We start from the raw sequence: 15,102 nt of genomic DNA on the forward strand, positions 1-15,102 counted from the left end.
GTGTCTTGGACAATGGAAAATCAGCCTGGAATAAAGTTGCTTGATTTCTGCATACACAAAAACTGTATTTAGACTTTGACATGTTTCTTATCCTACTGAGGTTTATAATGTGGAAACTGCTTATAGAACTAATATTAATAGTTTTTATAATCTCGGTTATTTAATATTATTGCTGGCTTTGTCATACTTCTTATATTTCTGAGCTTTGAAAAGTCACTCTGTTTTCTATGCTTCAGTTTTATAAGTTTTAAAATGATGAAGAATAAATTCCTAGGTCCACTTTAGACTTAGCATTTGATGAGTCAATGAAATGTAATTTATTTCCTTTTTTCCCTAAAGTAAATGCCAGTAGTACACTTATGATGTTACATGGAGCTGAATGTACCAGATTATTTTCTCAATGAACTCAAATTGGTAAATTAAGACATATTAGGGGAGGACTTCCACCAAGATGGAGGCATAGGTGGATATGCCGTGCCTTCTCACACAATCAAGTTTAGAGACAACTAAATATTAGCAACAGAAAACACAGCCAGAACACAGAAAATTGGGCTTTTCGGAAGTCTGTTAACAACAAATTCTTCAGCCTGACCGGTAAGGGGCGAAACCAGCAGCAGGTGGAGCAGGGTTGCACAGGAAAACTCAGTCAGACGGACTCGGAATCCAGGTGCACGGAATCCAGGCGCAGGGTTGGACCTAGTGAGCGACCGAGTGAGCGATTAAGTGAGCAACCTCGGGGGAAACAGCAAGGGAGCAGGGCTGCGGGTTGACTATGGTCGCGCATTTGTGTGCGGATAGACAAGCGAGGGAGTGGGCGATTGGACCAGAACCCAGCGGGTCCCCACAGCAAGCAGCAGGGAGGGCGCCGCCATTTCCCTGCTCTGACCCCACCTCCACATATAGCGTCATAACCCAGCAACTCTGAGTGGCCCAGCTCTGGTGAACCACCTAAGGCGCTGCTCCTCACCCAGCGACAGAAAACAGCAGAGGGGGTCGCCATTTCCCCGCTCTGACCACGCCCCCACATACAGTGTCACAACCCAGCGACCTGGGAGTCCAAGGCCACTTAAAGGGCGCGAACAGACCAAAAATGGCTCAAGAAGATCTCAAAGCCCAGAGCCTATAAATCTAAGCGATGAAGAAATAGCAAAACTCTCAGGTGCACAGTTTAAAACACTGGTGATCAGGATCCTCACAGAACTGGTTGATTACAGCCACAAATTAGACAAATATATGAAGGTGAAACTAATTGAAATGAATGGAATTGCACAGGACACCAATAGCAATGAAAAGGAAACTGGGACTCAAATCAATGGAGTGGACCAGAAGAAAGCAAATAATGGCCAAACAGAAAAGAGTCAAGAAGCAAGAATTCAAAGAAATGAGGAGAGTCTTAGGAACCTCCAGGACATCTTTAAACGCTCCAACATCCAAATTATAGGGGTACCAGAAGGGGGAAAGGCACAGCCACCAGTGGAAAACTTATTTGAACAAATAATAAAGGAGAGTTTCCCCAATCTGGAAAGGGAAATGGACTTCCAGGAAATCCAGGAAGCTCAGAGAGTACCAAAGAGATTGGACCCAGGAAGGAACACACCAAGGCACATCATAATTTAATGTAAAATGATGGAGAGAATCCTAGAAGCAGCAAGAGCTAAGGGGACAGTCACCTACAAAGGAGTCCCCATCAGACTGTCAGCGGATTTCTCAAAAGAGACCTTACAGGCAAGAAGGGGCTGGAAAGAGGTATTCCAAGTCATGAAATCCAAAGACCTACAACCAAGATTGCTCTATCCAGCAAAGTTTTCATTTAGAATGGAAGGACAGATAAAGTGCTTCTCAGATAAGATCAAATTCAAGGAGTTCATCATCACCAAGCCCTTATTATATGAAATGTTAAAGGGACTTATCTAGGAAAAAGAAGTTAAAGAAACATGAACAGTGAAAGGACAACAAACTCACAGTTATTAAGAACCACACCTAAAACAAAAGCAAACTAAAAGGACAGCTAGATCAGGAGTGGAAACATAGAAATGAAGATCTCAAGGAGGGTTAGCAACAGGGGAGTGGGAGGAGGAGAAGGGGGGGAGAAGGTACAGAAAATAAGTAGCACAGACAGTAGATAGAAAATAGATGGGGGGGGCAAGAATAGCATGGGAAATATAGAATCTAAAGGACTTGAGACACATGGTCATAAACTAAAGGGGGGTAATGGTGAGGACGGGGGGTAGGGTGGAGGGGAATAGAACAACTGTAACAGCATAAGCAATAAAATTTTAAAAAAGACATATTAGGGGATACATTAATGAACAAGTTGAGTAGTGGCAGAGTCTAGAGGTATTCAATAACTGTCATATTCATGTAGCTTATTAAAAGCATTTGGAAAAATGAACAGCTTATTATATTCACAGTTCACATACTTAGAAAGTAGTATACTACAGTAGTTAAAAACTTTAAAATTAGAGTTCTTGGGTTTGAATCTGAGCTCTACCACTTCATAGTGTGACTGTGAGCAAGTTGCTTAACCTGTGTTTTAGTTTCTTTATCAGTAAGAAGTGGAACCTACCTTCAGAGTTGCAGTGAAGATTAAATTAGCTCATCTGTGTAAATAAAATATCTGGTGTATCCAGAATGGTACAAGACATATGGTATTCATTAGCAATTATGATTTTTGTTATTTTATTACATAATCTCCTACAGCTAAGATATATTTTGTCATTTTATTTAAAATTCTTGCTCAGATCTTGAATTTGAGTTAAAGTTTCATGTATAGTCAAAAAATCTGTTGACCAGATCTGCTTATATTTTCATGAATGTTTCATAGCATTCTGGTGTTATTAATAGAGCAAATATTTTATCATCATTAAATACTGCACTGTCATTGTGATTCAGGGCAGTGTTTGGCACAAAGTTCTTAGGTATGAAGGACATCCATAATGACTAGCTATTTTTTAAAGAAGATACAAGATTTCAAGTACAAATAGCTGATATAGTAATGTAACAGAAGTTGCTCTAATGATAAACTTAGCATTTTCTTAGACCTTATATATAGAGTTTGATTATCTGTTTCCTGTTGATTGTATTATAACATTAAATACAAGGAAAGGTAAGGAAACAGCAGTATTGACCAAGAGTATTGCTATCAGATGAGAATATTTCAGTGATATATCCTTTCCAATCATTGATTTCTCTTTGCTTATCTTGATTTTATAATTCAGACTTATTTTATGTTTAATTATTTATTATAGGTCTAGAATCTGTTTTATTCTTTCATTGTCTAAGAAAATTATGTGGAAGATTATATACTATAACTTTTTAAAGAATATTATCATAGTTTCTTTTGAGAAAATAGTATAATTATGACTACACTTAAAAATTTTTTTATCACTACACTTTTAGTTGTAATTTCAAGTGTTCAATTCAGCTGAAGAGACAATTGTTTTAGAGACCATTTCTATAATTATGTTTTTTTATCCTTCTCTTTGCAGGACCAGGGTTCTGATGAAGCAGGACAAGAGAAAGCAAAGGGTAAAAAAAATTTATTTTTATTTGTGTTGTTAGTTTTATGAGTAAAGTGACCTTTTGAAGTTTTCCCTCAGGTTTATAAATTCATCTAAGTGAAATTGGAAGACCTATCTTCCTCTGGTCTTCTCTCTTTGTAGATACGTTGATTCAGGCAGAGACTTAAGGATTCTTGTTGATTCTTGTCATTCTAGTTCCAAAATATGTTTCAGGTCTGATCAGTTCTCACTACCTATTAGCACCCTGCTTCAAATCACCATCATTTATTGCATAGAGAAATATAATGGTCTTATAACCTAAACCCTAATTTTTTAAAGGTTTTTAAAAAATTACATTGATTATATTATGTAGTGAAGTTGAGTATGTATATACCTTACAACTGAGCAGTATGTGTCTGAGAGAATCTTTTCCACATGTGCACTTTGAGACATGTACGAACTCGTTTAGATCTTTGTTGTTCAGCAGCAAACAGGCAGGGAGGGGGGGGAGAAAGAAAAGAAGGAAAGGGGAAGGGGAGGGGGCACAGAAGGGGACCATCCCCATGTTCTTTACCAGTAGAATGGTTAAACCAACTGTGGTAAAATTTAGAGAAAACCAAGGAAGTGCTTACCATGAAAGCAGGATAGTTGGTAACTCAGTAAAATGACACCTCATAAATTTAACTAGTATTTTCTTGATTACAAATGAGGCTGACTGTATTTTCATTCAGGTTTTCTCTTTTGTGGTATTCCAGGTATTTTGTTTATTTTTATTTGGGTTGTTTGTCTTCTTGTTGTTATTGACTTTATATATTTAGGACTTCTTTGTGAGTCATATGTATACTCTGTGCCTTTTATTTTTACTTAATGCTGTCTTTGAAGGAAAGCTCTTAATTTTAATGTAGTTGAAGTTACCAACTCTTTTCTGCCTTGTCTTTTATTCCTTTTAGCCCATTCTTCAACAGATGTTAGTATGATTTTTTAAAATCATGAATCACAATTATTATTCCCTGGCTTAAAAGCCTCAGTTCCTTTTAGAGAATAAACCTATCAATCATAGCCAACAAGGACCTGAAGAATCTGTAACTTCTCTGCGTCTCTGACCTTATTTCTTAACACTTGCCCTATCGTTCATTGTATTTCAGGCATACTTAACTCTTTCTGTTACTTTTCTTCTTTTTGTCTGTAATACTCTCCCGGGAGGTATTTACATGATTGCATTGCATCTCAGCTAAAGTATCTCCTCTTAGATTGGCTTTCTCTAATCACTACATCTAAATAGTTTCTCACCCTCTAGTTACTTTCTCGTACTCTCTTTCATTCATCATTCTTTTCATAATCTGGTATTTATAATTTAAAAAATCTGTTCTCCTTCCCCCACCATTAAAATATATCAATGAAAAGAGGGATCTTATTACTTTTTTCATTATGTATTTCTGTGCCTAAAACTGTATCTAGCAATAACATAGTTCACTCAATAATACATATACTATGAATGTAATCTGTCTCCAGATTATATTTAAAAAATAAGTTCACTCTATTTGGATAAAAAAGGGAAAAATAAATGGCCCTTCCCCCAAATGTTGTTCTCTGGTCAGGTCACTTTCCTGTTCTTTGAAAATTTCATATCTTCCTTTACCTCCCCAAACCTCTTCCCCTACTCTGTTCCAGGGGTGTCCAAACTTTTGGCATCTCTGGGCCACACTGGAAGAAGAGGAATTGTATTGGGCTACACATTAAATACATTGCAACATGTAATCACAAAAACAATCTCATAATGTTTTAAGTAAATTTATGATCTTGTCTTAGGCCGCATTCATATCCATCCTGGGCTGCATGTGGCCAGTGGACCATAGGTCGGACACCCTTGCATCCCCTTCATACTCGTTAGATGAACTTATCTCATGTTTCAGAGGAAATAGAACCTGTTAGATGAAAATTATCTCAGTTTCTACCACCAATTCTGTAAACCATCTTTTATTTTCACCCATTTTTCTTTTCCTTCTGTGACTATAGAAGTAGTTTCCTTTTATCAAAGGAAGTGATTCGTGATCTGAATTCCACTTATTTCTGCTTTTTCAGGGATCTCAGTTACTTCTTCACTTTCTTGTGTCGTCCACCACTCCCTGTCAACTAGAGGCTTCCTATTGGTATTTCAGTTCTGTCCTATCAAAACAAATCAAGTTCTGTCTGGATTCTTTCCCTTTCTTGCTATACTTCTTCATTCTTACCTCCCTTTTGCTTCTCAGTCTGCTTCACTATATAGCCCTTGGTAATGTCAAAATTGAATTTTATATTGTTCCCTTTCAAGGATAGTTTTCAGTCTAACTTACTTTACTATGCCATCATCTCCTGCACAGATTTTTCATTCCCCCCCTTTTTTAATGGTACAAACAGACATCACTTAGCATTTCACAAAGTGGACAGTCCGCAGTTGGGCAACTGCCTCTTCCCTCCATCTTGAAACAAGATTTTCCCTTGTTTCCTTTGACACATTCTCTACATTTTGTTTGTTTCACAGATGCTATTGTTAGATGGCTATTTTCATGTTAAATTTTTATTATTTATTTTCTGTAAGATTTCTAATTATTTTCTAAATATTTTCTACTTGTCTCTGCCAAATGAAAGTTGATGTAAAAATTAAGCCTAACCTTGTCAGGTAAATAAATGAGTCGCATACCTTTGTTCTTTCTAGGAATGCAAACATTAGAGGCTGGCATGGTGGCTAGGTATGAGCGTCCAGCCTCTTCGGGAGTCTTCCCTGGATTAGATAGCCCTGGTACTGTTTTTCCATATTCCTGGAATCTTATACGCGTTCCTATCCTCTGGCTAGCTCTCATACATCCGTCTACCTTGGAAATAATTTCCTAAGAAACCTTTGCCTCCTCTGGCCCTCCCTCTGTGTACTCTTACCCCATCTGCCCCATAGTTTATATATCCTTCGAGGATCCTGTGCCATCTCCCATTGTACTTGGAATTAGCATCATAATTTCAAGACACATCAGTTAGAGCCATAGTCATTTTTTCAGGGGGGGAAATATTTACATCCTAAAGGTCCTGTCATTTCATTACTGAGCTATATAGTGTGATCTTTTTAAAGACATTTAAATTCAGCCCTGACCCAAGTGGCTCAGTTGGTTGGGGGGACTCCGGGTCAGGGCACATGCCTGTGTTGCAGATAAGATCCTGCACAGGGTGCCTAGAAAAGGTAACTGGTCTGTGTTTCTTTTCCTCTCTTTCTCTCTTCTTTCCTCTCCCTCTAAAAATAAATAAAATCTTAAAAAAAATACAGACATTTAAGTCCCAGTTGGGGGTTACAAATCACTCAAATGAAATATATACTTATACTTTTTTATCTATGGTTAATTTTGCATAATAACATGAATTTACTTTTCTGCCTGAGAGCTGGCAAGTCTCTTATAATTCATACAAGTTTTTTACAACCTGAAATTAACAGTATTTTTGAAAAGCTGATGTGAAAGAGCCTTAACTTCTTGGGAAATTGATACTTCCTTTTCCATTAAACTTTTTGCCATCTTGGGATTTTCTTGGTTTTGAAATCTCACATATGTAATCCTTGTTTATGGCATTGTACTGTGTGCTATTTAATGAAAGAGATGATATTTTTACAATTTGTTTTTTAGTGTTTAATATATAATAGTTGCCCAGTAAATGAATTTTAAACAAATAAATACCTTTGAACTTGGTAAATTAAGGATGTAATCTGAGAGAAAAATAATGAAGATAAGGAAGAATGATTACAGTTCAGCCAACCAAGAAAAACATAAATACTGGATGAAAGATGATAATTATGTGTAAGGCTGGTCTAAAAAAATCTGGAATTCATGGAGAAATAACAAATGGAATTAAATTGGCTTTGGCTGGAAATTAGTTCTTACCTGGCTTCTTTTTCTTTTCTTCTTTTCATTTCATTTGATTTTTTTTTAATCCTTATCTTTGGGAGGACATATTTAATGATTTTAGAAAGAGGATAAAGGAGGTAGAGAGAGGGGGAGAAACATCAACATGAGAGAGAAACAGCAATCAGTTACCTCTCATACACTTCCCAATCAGGTACCGAACCTGCAGCTTAGGCATATGCCCTGCCACTGAACCCCTGACCTTCCAACTGAGCCATAAAGTCAGTTGACTTTTAATAGTTCTTAGCTGTGCATATATTTAATGCTTTTTATATCTGTAGGATAGCATACCTTAAAGAAAAATAAGTTTTTAGCCTTTTGGATTTGTTCTACCAAGTTTTTTTATTCATTAAATTTTCATTAATTTTATATTAAATTTACATTAAATTTTCTACAGTCATACCATTTTTATGATACCTGGGAACGGCTTTATAAAGTTCTGTTTAAAGGCATTACATTTAACAAAAGATTACAGCCAGTTGTAAAATTTAGAGTCTTTAGGCAAATTAAAGCCATAATTATTAAATTTAATTTATATGTAAAGATATAACAGGGATTTCACAAAATTATAAAAATATCAACTAAATTATTTAATAGCATTAGTGCCTTTTGTTATTTATAATTCTGCCTGAAACCTCATGGTTGTTGCTGCAATCACTTTTTAATTTTTAATTATTTTAGGAATATTTTGAGAAGAAAAGGTTAAGATCAAAAATGAAATCACTGGGAGTTTTGTCTCCTGTCCAAAATTCCACTGTCAGTTTAGACCTCCTTAACCTGTATGTGGTAAATCAGATCTCTTGTCAGAAGAAAATACCTGGTAAGTAAGTTCTTTCCTGTAGCATTTTGTTGGACTCTGATACTATCATAGCCTTGAGTTTTCTAATTAGTTTGTAATTTTAGAGCCCAAAGGATGTGGAAAGTAAACTAATTTTAAAACTTGATTGTGCTCTTAAATTAGCAGCCTTGTTAATTTTGTTTAAAATCTTTTGTTGAGTAATCCATTTACTTTTATTTTTAGGTTGTGTGTTATATAAAATTAATTTTACAAGGTATGGTTATTCCTGTTCAGTTGGTTCAGTTATTATTCTGTCTAAGCAGATGGTTACCAAAGTTTAGCTAAAGGGCAGGGAATAAGTTTCTTTACCCTCTTATGCTATCCAGAGTATTTGTTTGAAAGGAAGGGCTGAGAAGATTTTTGCCTCAGTGATTAGTTTCCCATCTCACAACTTGAATAGTTTCTTATACATCTATGGGAAGTTAACTGTAGTAGTCTCATTTCAGAATAAAGTTCATTTTGGCCTGCACTTTGATTATTCAAGTAAATAAAATTTAACCAGAGTACTGTTTAGATTACTAGCGAGTTATACTAGTTCTCAAATACATGATTGGCAAGTATTTTTTCCCATTTCATAAGTTGTCTTTTTATTTTGTTGATGGTTTCCTTTTCTGTACAGAAGCTTTTTAGTTAGATGCAGTCCTATTTGTTTATTTTTGCTTTTGTTGCCTTTGTTTTTGGTGTCATGTTCTTTTGAACATGTTATTGCCAAGACTGATGTCAAGGAGCTAACCTCTTAGGTTTTCTTCTAGGAGTTTTATGGTCTCAGGTCTTCAAGTCTTTAATTCACTTTGATTTGATTTTCAATGTCTTATTTAAGATAAGGTTCCGGGTTCTTTTGGATGTCACTGACCAGTGATGTATTTATTTTTTAAATACATTTTTCTCTCTCCCACTTTATTTTCTTTTGAAAAAAATTTTTATTGTTGACACTATTACAGATGTCCTCCATTCCCAGTGCCCTCCACCCAGCCCCACAACTTCCACCTTCACCGAATTCGTGCCTGTGTTCATGGGCTTTGAATGTATACATATATGCTCTTTAGCTGATCTCTTCCAGTCTCCCCTCCTCGCCTCTGCTCTGAGATCTATCAGCCTGCTCCATGCATCCATACATTTGGTTTTATTTTGTTCATCGGTTTATTTTGTTCAACAGATTCTACATTATGAGTGTGATCATATGGTACTTGTCTTTCTCTGACTGGCTCATTTCACTTAGCATAATATTCTCTAAGGTCCACCCATGCTGTTGAAAAGGGTAAGAGTGCCTCCTTTTTTACAGCCACAGAGAATTCCATTGTATAAATGTACCAGTTTTTTTATCCACTCATCCACCACACTCAAGGATAAACTCAAAATAGAACTTGAATATAAGTTGGGAAACAATAAATAGCCTAGAATAAAACACAGGCAGTAAAATCTCAGACATCTCTCAGAGCAATACCTTTGCTGATACATCTCCTAGCATGAGAGAAATAAATGAAAAAAAATAGGACTGTATCAAACTGAAAAGCTTCTGCACAGCAAAAGAAACCATAAATAGAATGAAAAGCGAACCCACTGACTGCATGGGAAAACATATTTGCCAATGATGCATCTGATAAGAGGTTAATTTCCAAAAGTTATAAAGAACTTACACACTTTAACACCAGGAAGAAAACAGTCCAATTAAAAAATGGGCAAAGGACTTCAAATAGGCACTTCTTCAAAGATGACGGACGTGCACATGACCCATAGATGAAAATGTTCATCACAAATCAGTAGAGAGATGCAGATTAAAACCTCAATGAGATACCACTCCACACCGGTGAGAATGGCCATCATAAACAAATCAACAAACAAGTGCTGGTGAGGTTGTGGAGGAAAGGGAACCCAGTGCACTGTTGGTGGGAATGTAGACTGGTGCAGCCACTGTGGAAAACAGTATGGGCATACCTCAAAAAACAAACAATGAATCTGCCTTTTGACCCAGCGATCCTACTTCTGGGAGTATATCCTAAGAATCCCAGAACACTAATAAAAAATAATATATGCACCCCACTTTCTTTTAATTTGTATATTCAACATATGTTTATTGAATGCCTACCATAAGTTCTATATTGGATGCTGGGAATTGAGCAGAAAGTGATGGGGTCAGGACATGCTACTCAAATTTAGGGACCCTTGGCATATTCAATGTTTTAAGCTGAAGGAATTTGAGAAGCAGGATGTGCAGGAAGGATTTTCATGCGAAAGGTGCTTTCCCTAAATATGGAGGATCTTTATCTCCAAGACAGAGGGGTGCTGGGAGGAATTTAGGTGAACAGGTCTTGCTGTTTTCCCCAGTTTGCTACACTTAGCTCATTCCCTTTTAGTGCTCTCACTTTTTGCCATGACTTTCCACACTTCTTCAAACATACCATGAAAACACTCAGGTTTAACCGTCCCTGTGGGTTTTCTTTTCCATATATAATTTTTCTCATAAAACTTTATATTAAATGTTTTTTGTTCATCTATCTTTTACAACAGAAGCCCTAACTGAGAGTTTAGACAGGTAGAGGGAAAAGATGTTTTTCCTTCCCTAAAAGAACAAAACTTGATTAGTCAGGACTCATGACTGCAAATGACAGAAAAATATTAAATATATACTAATGTTATGGACTGAATGTTTGTATCTCCCCCCTCCCCCAAGTTCATTTGTTGGAATCCTAACCTGCAGTGATAAGATATTAGGAAGTGGGGTCTTTAGGACATGATCAAGTTGTGAGGGTGGAGCCTCATGAATGGAATTAGCAACCTCATAAGAGACCCTCCGCAGGGCTCTCCTGCACCTTTCTCCACCTGAGGACACAGCAAGAAGATGGCTGTTTAGGAATCGGGATCGGGCCTCATCAGACAGCGAATCTGACAGCACCTTAATCTTGGACTGTGGAGCCTCCAGACTGATGAATTGTGTTGTTTATAATTCCCCCAGTCTGTGGCGTTCTGTTACAGCAGCCTGCATGGATTAACACACGTAACTGAAAGGGAGAGCAGTGGTGCAGCTGGGCCTAGGAGACGGCTTGAATTAGGGACTCAGTGTTATGAAGATTTTCACTTAAGATTCCGGCATTATTCTCTCAGACTATCTTCATCACTGAGGCTTAAAATGTGGCCTTGTCACCGAACATTGGCCCGGGGGTGGTGCAATTTTTAGCCCACCTAGGGACGCCAAAAACTGCTACAGAACAACAGGGGCCCCTCCCAAGGATGGTATACTAATACCTACTGGGCTTGTCTGTCCGCTGCCAATTGGAAAGACATCTCTCAATGCCAGAGATTTGTGAAAAGGAAAGGAAAATAAATAATTTTAATAAATTTATTTAAATAAATTCACATTTCCTGTGAATTTATTTAAAGCTGTACAGACTTAAAGTAGTGACCCAATGTTTCCATTAAAATATCAAAGTTCTTTAAGATGACCATAGACACCCACAGCACTCCCTTCTCCCCCTGCCCTGATTTGGGGTACCGTATCTCAGGAAAAGAAGCACACATCTGTTTCCAGGCTACTGGCACCATCTGCTGTGTCGCTGTCCAGGCAGGATCTCCAATTAATCCAAAGTCATGTGGCACTCTCTCATGGTCCACTGGCAAGAGTTCTTTGTACCCATTTTTCCAGTCAAAGTCTCTCCTGCTTCCCAGGCCATCGGGCCAAAGGGAGCATCTTAAAGCTGCATGGGCCTCTTCTACCAAAGCTGCAGAAGTTGGGGTCAGCACTCTGATCAAAAGCATGTAACTTTCTTCTTCACCTGGCTGCAGGGGTCCCCATTCTGGCAAAGCTGAGTGGTATTCTTTCACTCTGCTGAAACCGCGTAGCTCTCTCTTCAATGGCTGCCGCCTCTGCGTTTAAATCCCCGTACCAGTCTTCCTTTGCAACCCCATTTCTGACTCCTCCCACAATTGGTTACACCTGCCAGGACTCCTGTATTATTGCAAGTTTACTGGGCTGCCATCATGAGTCTGGGCAGGTGTGGCCCCATGGCGTGGAGCCAATCAACTCCAAGCTCTCACACATGCATTGTAACTCAGGGGACCTGCCCCTAGTTGAGTCTTGGGTGGAAGTTACTTCCTTCTCCCTGACTCAAAGCATGGCCGCAGCTATTTAACGTATCTGTGACCAGTTAAAGGTTATAGATATGTTAGATGACCATTCTAGAGGTTACCTGCAAAACTGTTGCTATGCAAAACATCTCTCAGTGGCCCTGCTCCATTTGTCCCTTCCCCCCTGGGGGGTTGAGGACATCTTAATATTTCCTGGACACTCTGGGCTCTGGACCCCATTCCAAATCCTTTTTTGGGGCCCCCCTCCTGGCTGCGCCATGTTACAGCCTTAAAAATCTTACTATTGCTCACACTTTAGTTTTGCCACCAAGGAAATACTGAGGATTGTTTCCCTGCTTCTGAATTTTTAAGTTTTGCTGGAATGATGTCATCTTGCCCTACTGATGTTGGGTTCCAGCTCTGGAACAATTACCTAATACCAGAGGGATTTGATATTATTACTGATTCATCTTGGGTTAGATGGCTACCCATAAACTGATTATTTTTCCAGAGAGGTAGGGATTTATAAAAAGGTAGAAAGTCTAGTCTAGAACTCTCTAGACTGTCCATGTGTAAAAAGCATTTGTCAGATTAGGAGAGTAGTTAAAAGTACTGAAGGCAGATGAAATAGTGGTAACTTTTTATAAGGAGAGACAAAGCTTCTGCCTCAGTCAAGTTTAAAAATCTATTAATTAACTTCTGCCTCAGAGTTAATGAAATACAGTGAACTATGAGTGCTATAATAGAGAACATATGTAGTGCTCTTGCAGTATATAACACCATAATATAGTCTGGGGGTCAGGGAAGTCTTGGAGGAAGAAAAAAGTAGAATACAATTATAGAGCCACTTTTATGAGGAGTATGTAAGATGAAGAAAAAGTTTATTTGAATTACCCGTGATAGTGCTATAATGACTTTTTAAAAGCATATATAGAACATAATTTGTTTTAGTAAATTTCTAAGATATACATTTATTTAATGAACATGGTATATCAAGCCGTGCTTTTAAAAGATTTTATTATCCATTCTTATTTCTAAATTTTTTTTGTTACAGAAACTGTGAGAAAACCAGTCCACGTGAATATGAATAGAGACATAAAAATGTCCCTAAGAAAACATGATTTAGAACTTCCAATGTCGCCTCCCCTTGTACCATCAAACCTCTGCATTGATGATATAGAAAACAAGTAGGTTTTATCTAGTTTATATATTATTAGGTATTTAAAATTGATAATTACTGACACTGTTTTATTCATTTGGAAAATGTACAAAGGGCTTATTCTTTTACCTCCAGATTTTGTATTACTGTATTATTAAACTATTAAGACCTTTGTCAGATGACTAATGCTGATACTGTTTTGTGTGCATAGCTTGACTTTCCTTTTCATAAAAATGTCTCTCTAGTAATAGTATATAATAGTATAAAACTCAATAATAGTACTGAGTTTTATAAAACAGTAGGTCCCTAGAATGATTGAATTAGAGTATCATTTTTTTATTTATCATATTGAACAGTATGAATTTTAATATATATATATAGAGATATTCAATTTTATTATCATCTTTGCTTTTAATCTTTACCTTTTATTTTTATTATTAGTACTCACAATCAAAGAGTAGGCAGCAATGAAGAACTGGGCCCAGTACAGGTGAGAATTAAAAAAAAATTATGAGTTATTTTAACAATTGTGGCATGCTACCAAATAATACAATTTTTTGAATACCAGGGTAAACTAGTTATCCTTTAAATTTTTTTTTAGTCTTTAAAATTATTCTTTTAGAAGTTTTTAATGTAAGGAGCATATACCATAAAAATATTATGTTGAATTGTGATTTTCAAAATTAACATTGATCCCAAGATGATTTTCTTTTGAAGCATTTATTGCAAATAATTATTTTTTTAGCAAGTAATACTTTAATCAATTAGAAAATGCATAGATTGTGATTAAAGCCTGAAATACCATTCTAAGGTCCAATACCATATTATTCTCCTTTCTTGCCTTTGAATTGCCAAAGTTAAACTTCATCAAAAAGATAATGGCAGTAATACTAAAATCTCTTTGACATCTCTTCATTCGAATTTGTGCGTTAATGGAATGCAGATTTCCTGTCATTAAGACATGATGAGCAGGAATGGAGCTTAGGGAGGAGAGGAGAGGACCAGAGGTGAAAAGGCAGATCGAAAGGAGCTGTTTAGTACATGCTTAGTGGATAACTTTTCTTGTCTTAGTAAACCCTGTCAATTAAAAAGAAATAAAATAAATATTAGTTGTGAATTGCTATAGATGTAGCCAAGGTAGGAGATAAATTAAGTGTAATAAATAATTCCTCTTAGGACAAAAGCTTAATTCTCTGCACAGTAGAAAATTATAAGTCCCCAAACTGGAATGTTCTTTAAAAACCTTTGAAATCATCCTTTTATAGAATTGTTGGTAGTGAAATTGAAAATAGTCAAGTGTATTTTATAATAGTCGATGGTTATAATCACAGTGAATGACCAGTTGGTGGTGTCATGGTAGCCAAGTAGGTGTGAAAGGGTCCTGTGAGTGGCAATACATAATTTCAGGAGGTCATAGTAGTCTATTAAAATACGAGTTGTGATGGTTTGATTCTTTTTATGGTTTGACAAATGAGAACTGGTTAAATGCATGTTAATTAAAAGTGTACAAATATATTTATATAGATAGAGGCGTATAGTGCTAAATGTTTTTTAATCATTATATTCTCCAAAGTAAAAATTATAAAAGCATCTACATTTTAAAATACTGAAATATATTTGTCA

At 36.6% G+C, this 15,102-nt stretch overlaps 1 protein-coding gene across 1 annotated transcript in view; it reads left to right on the top strand.

The window, feature by feature from the left end:
• Positions 1-3,495: 3,495 nt before the first annotated feature.
• Positions 3,496-15,102, top strand: part of CUNH12orf40 (chromosome unknown C12orf40 homolog) — a 43,276-nt gene continuing 31,669 nt past the window's right edge. The window contains exons 1-4 of the mRNA XM_053662032.1: positions 3,496-3,528; positions 8,102-8,240; positions 13,375-13,507; positions 13,921-13,969. Of these exons, the coding sequence (XP_053518007.1) occupies positions 3,502-3,528; positions 8,102-8,240; positions 13,375-13,507; positions 13,921-13,969 (348 nt within the window). The 5' untranslated portion in view covers positions 3,496-3,501. The remainder of the gene's footprint in view (positions 3,529-8,101; positions 8,241-13,374; positions 13,508-13,920; positions 13,970-15,102) is intronic.

The sequence above is a fragment of the Artibeus jamaicensis genome, unplaced genomic scaffold, assembly GCF_021234435.1.
Source record: "Artibeus jamaicensis isolate MK-2021 breed Jamaican fruit bat unplaced genomic scaffold, CSHL_Jam_final contig_233, whole genome shotgun sequence".
Taxonomy (NCBI): Eukaryota; Metazoa; Chordata; class Mammalia; order Chiroptera; family Phyllostomidae; genus Artibeus; species Artibeus jamaicensis.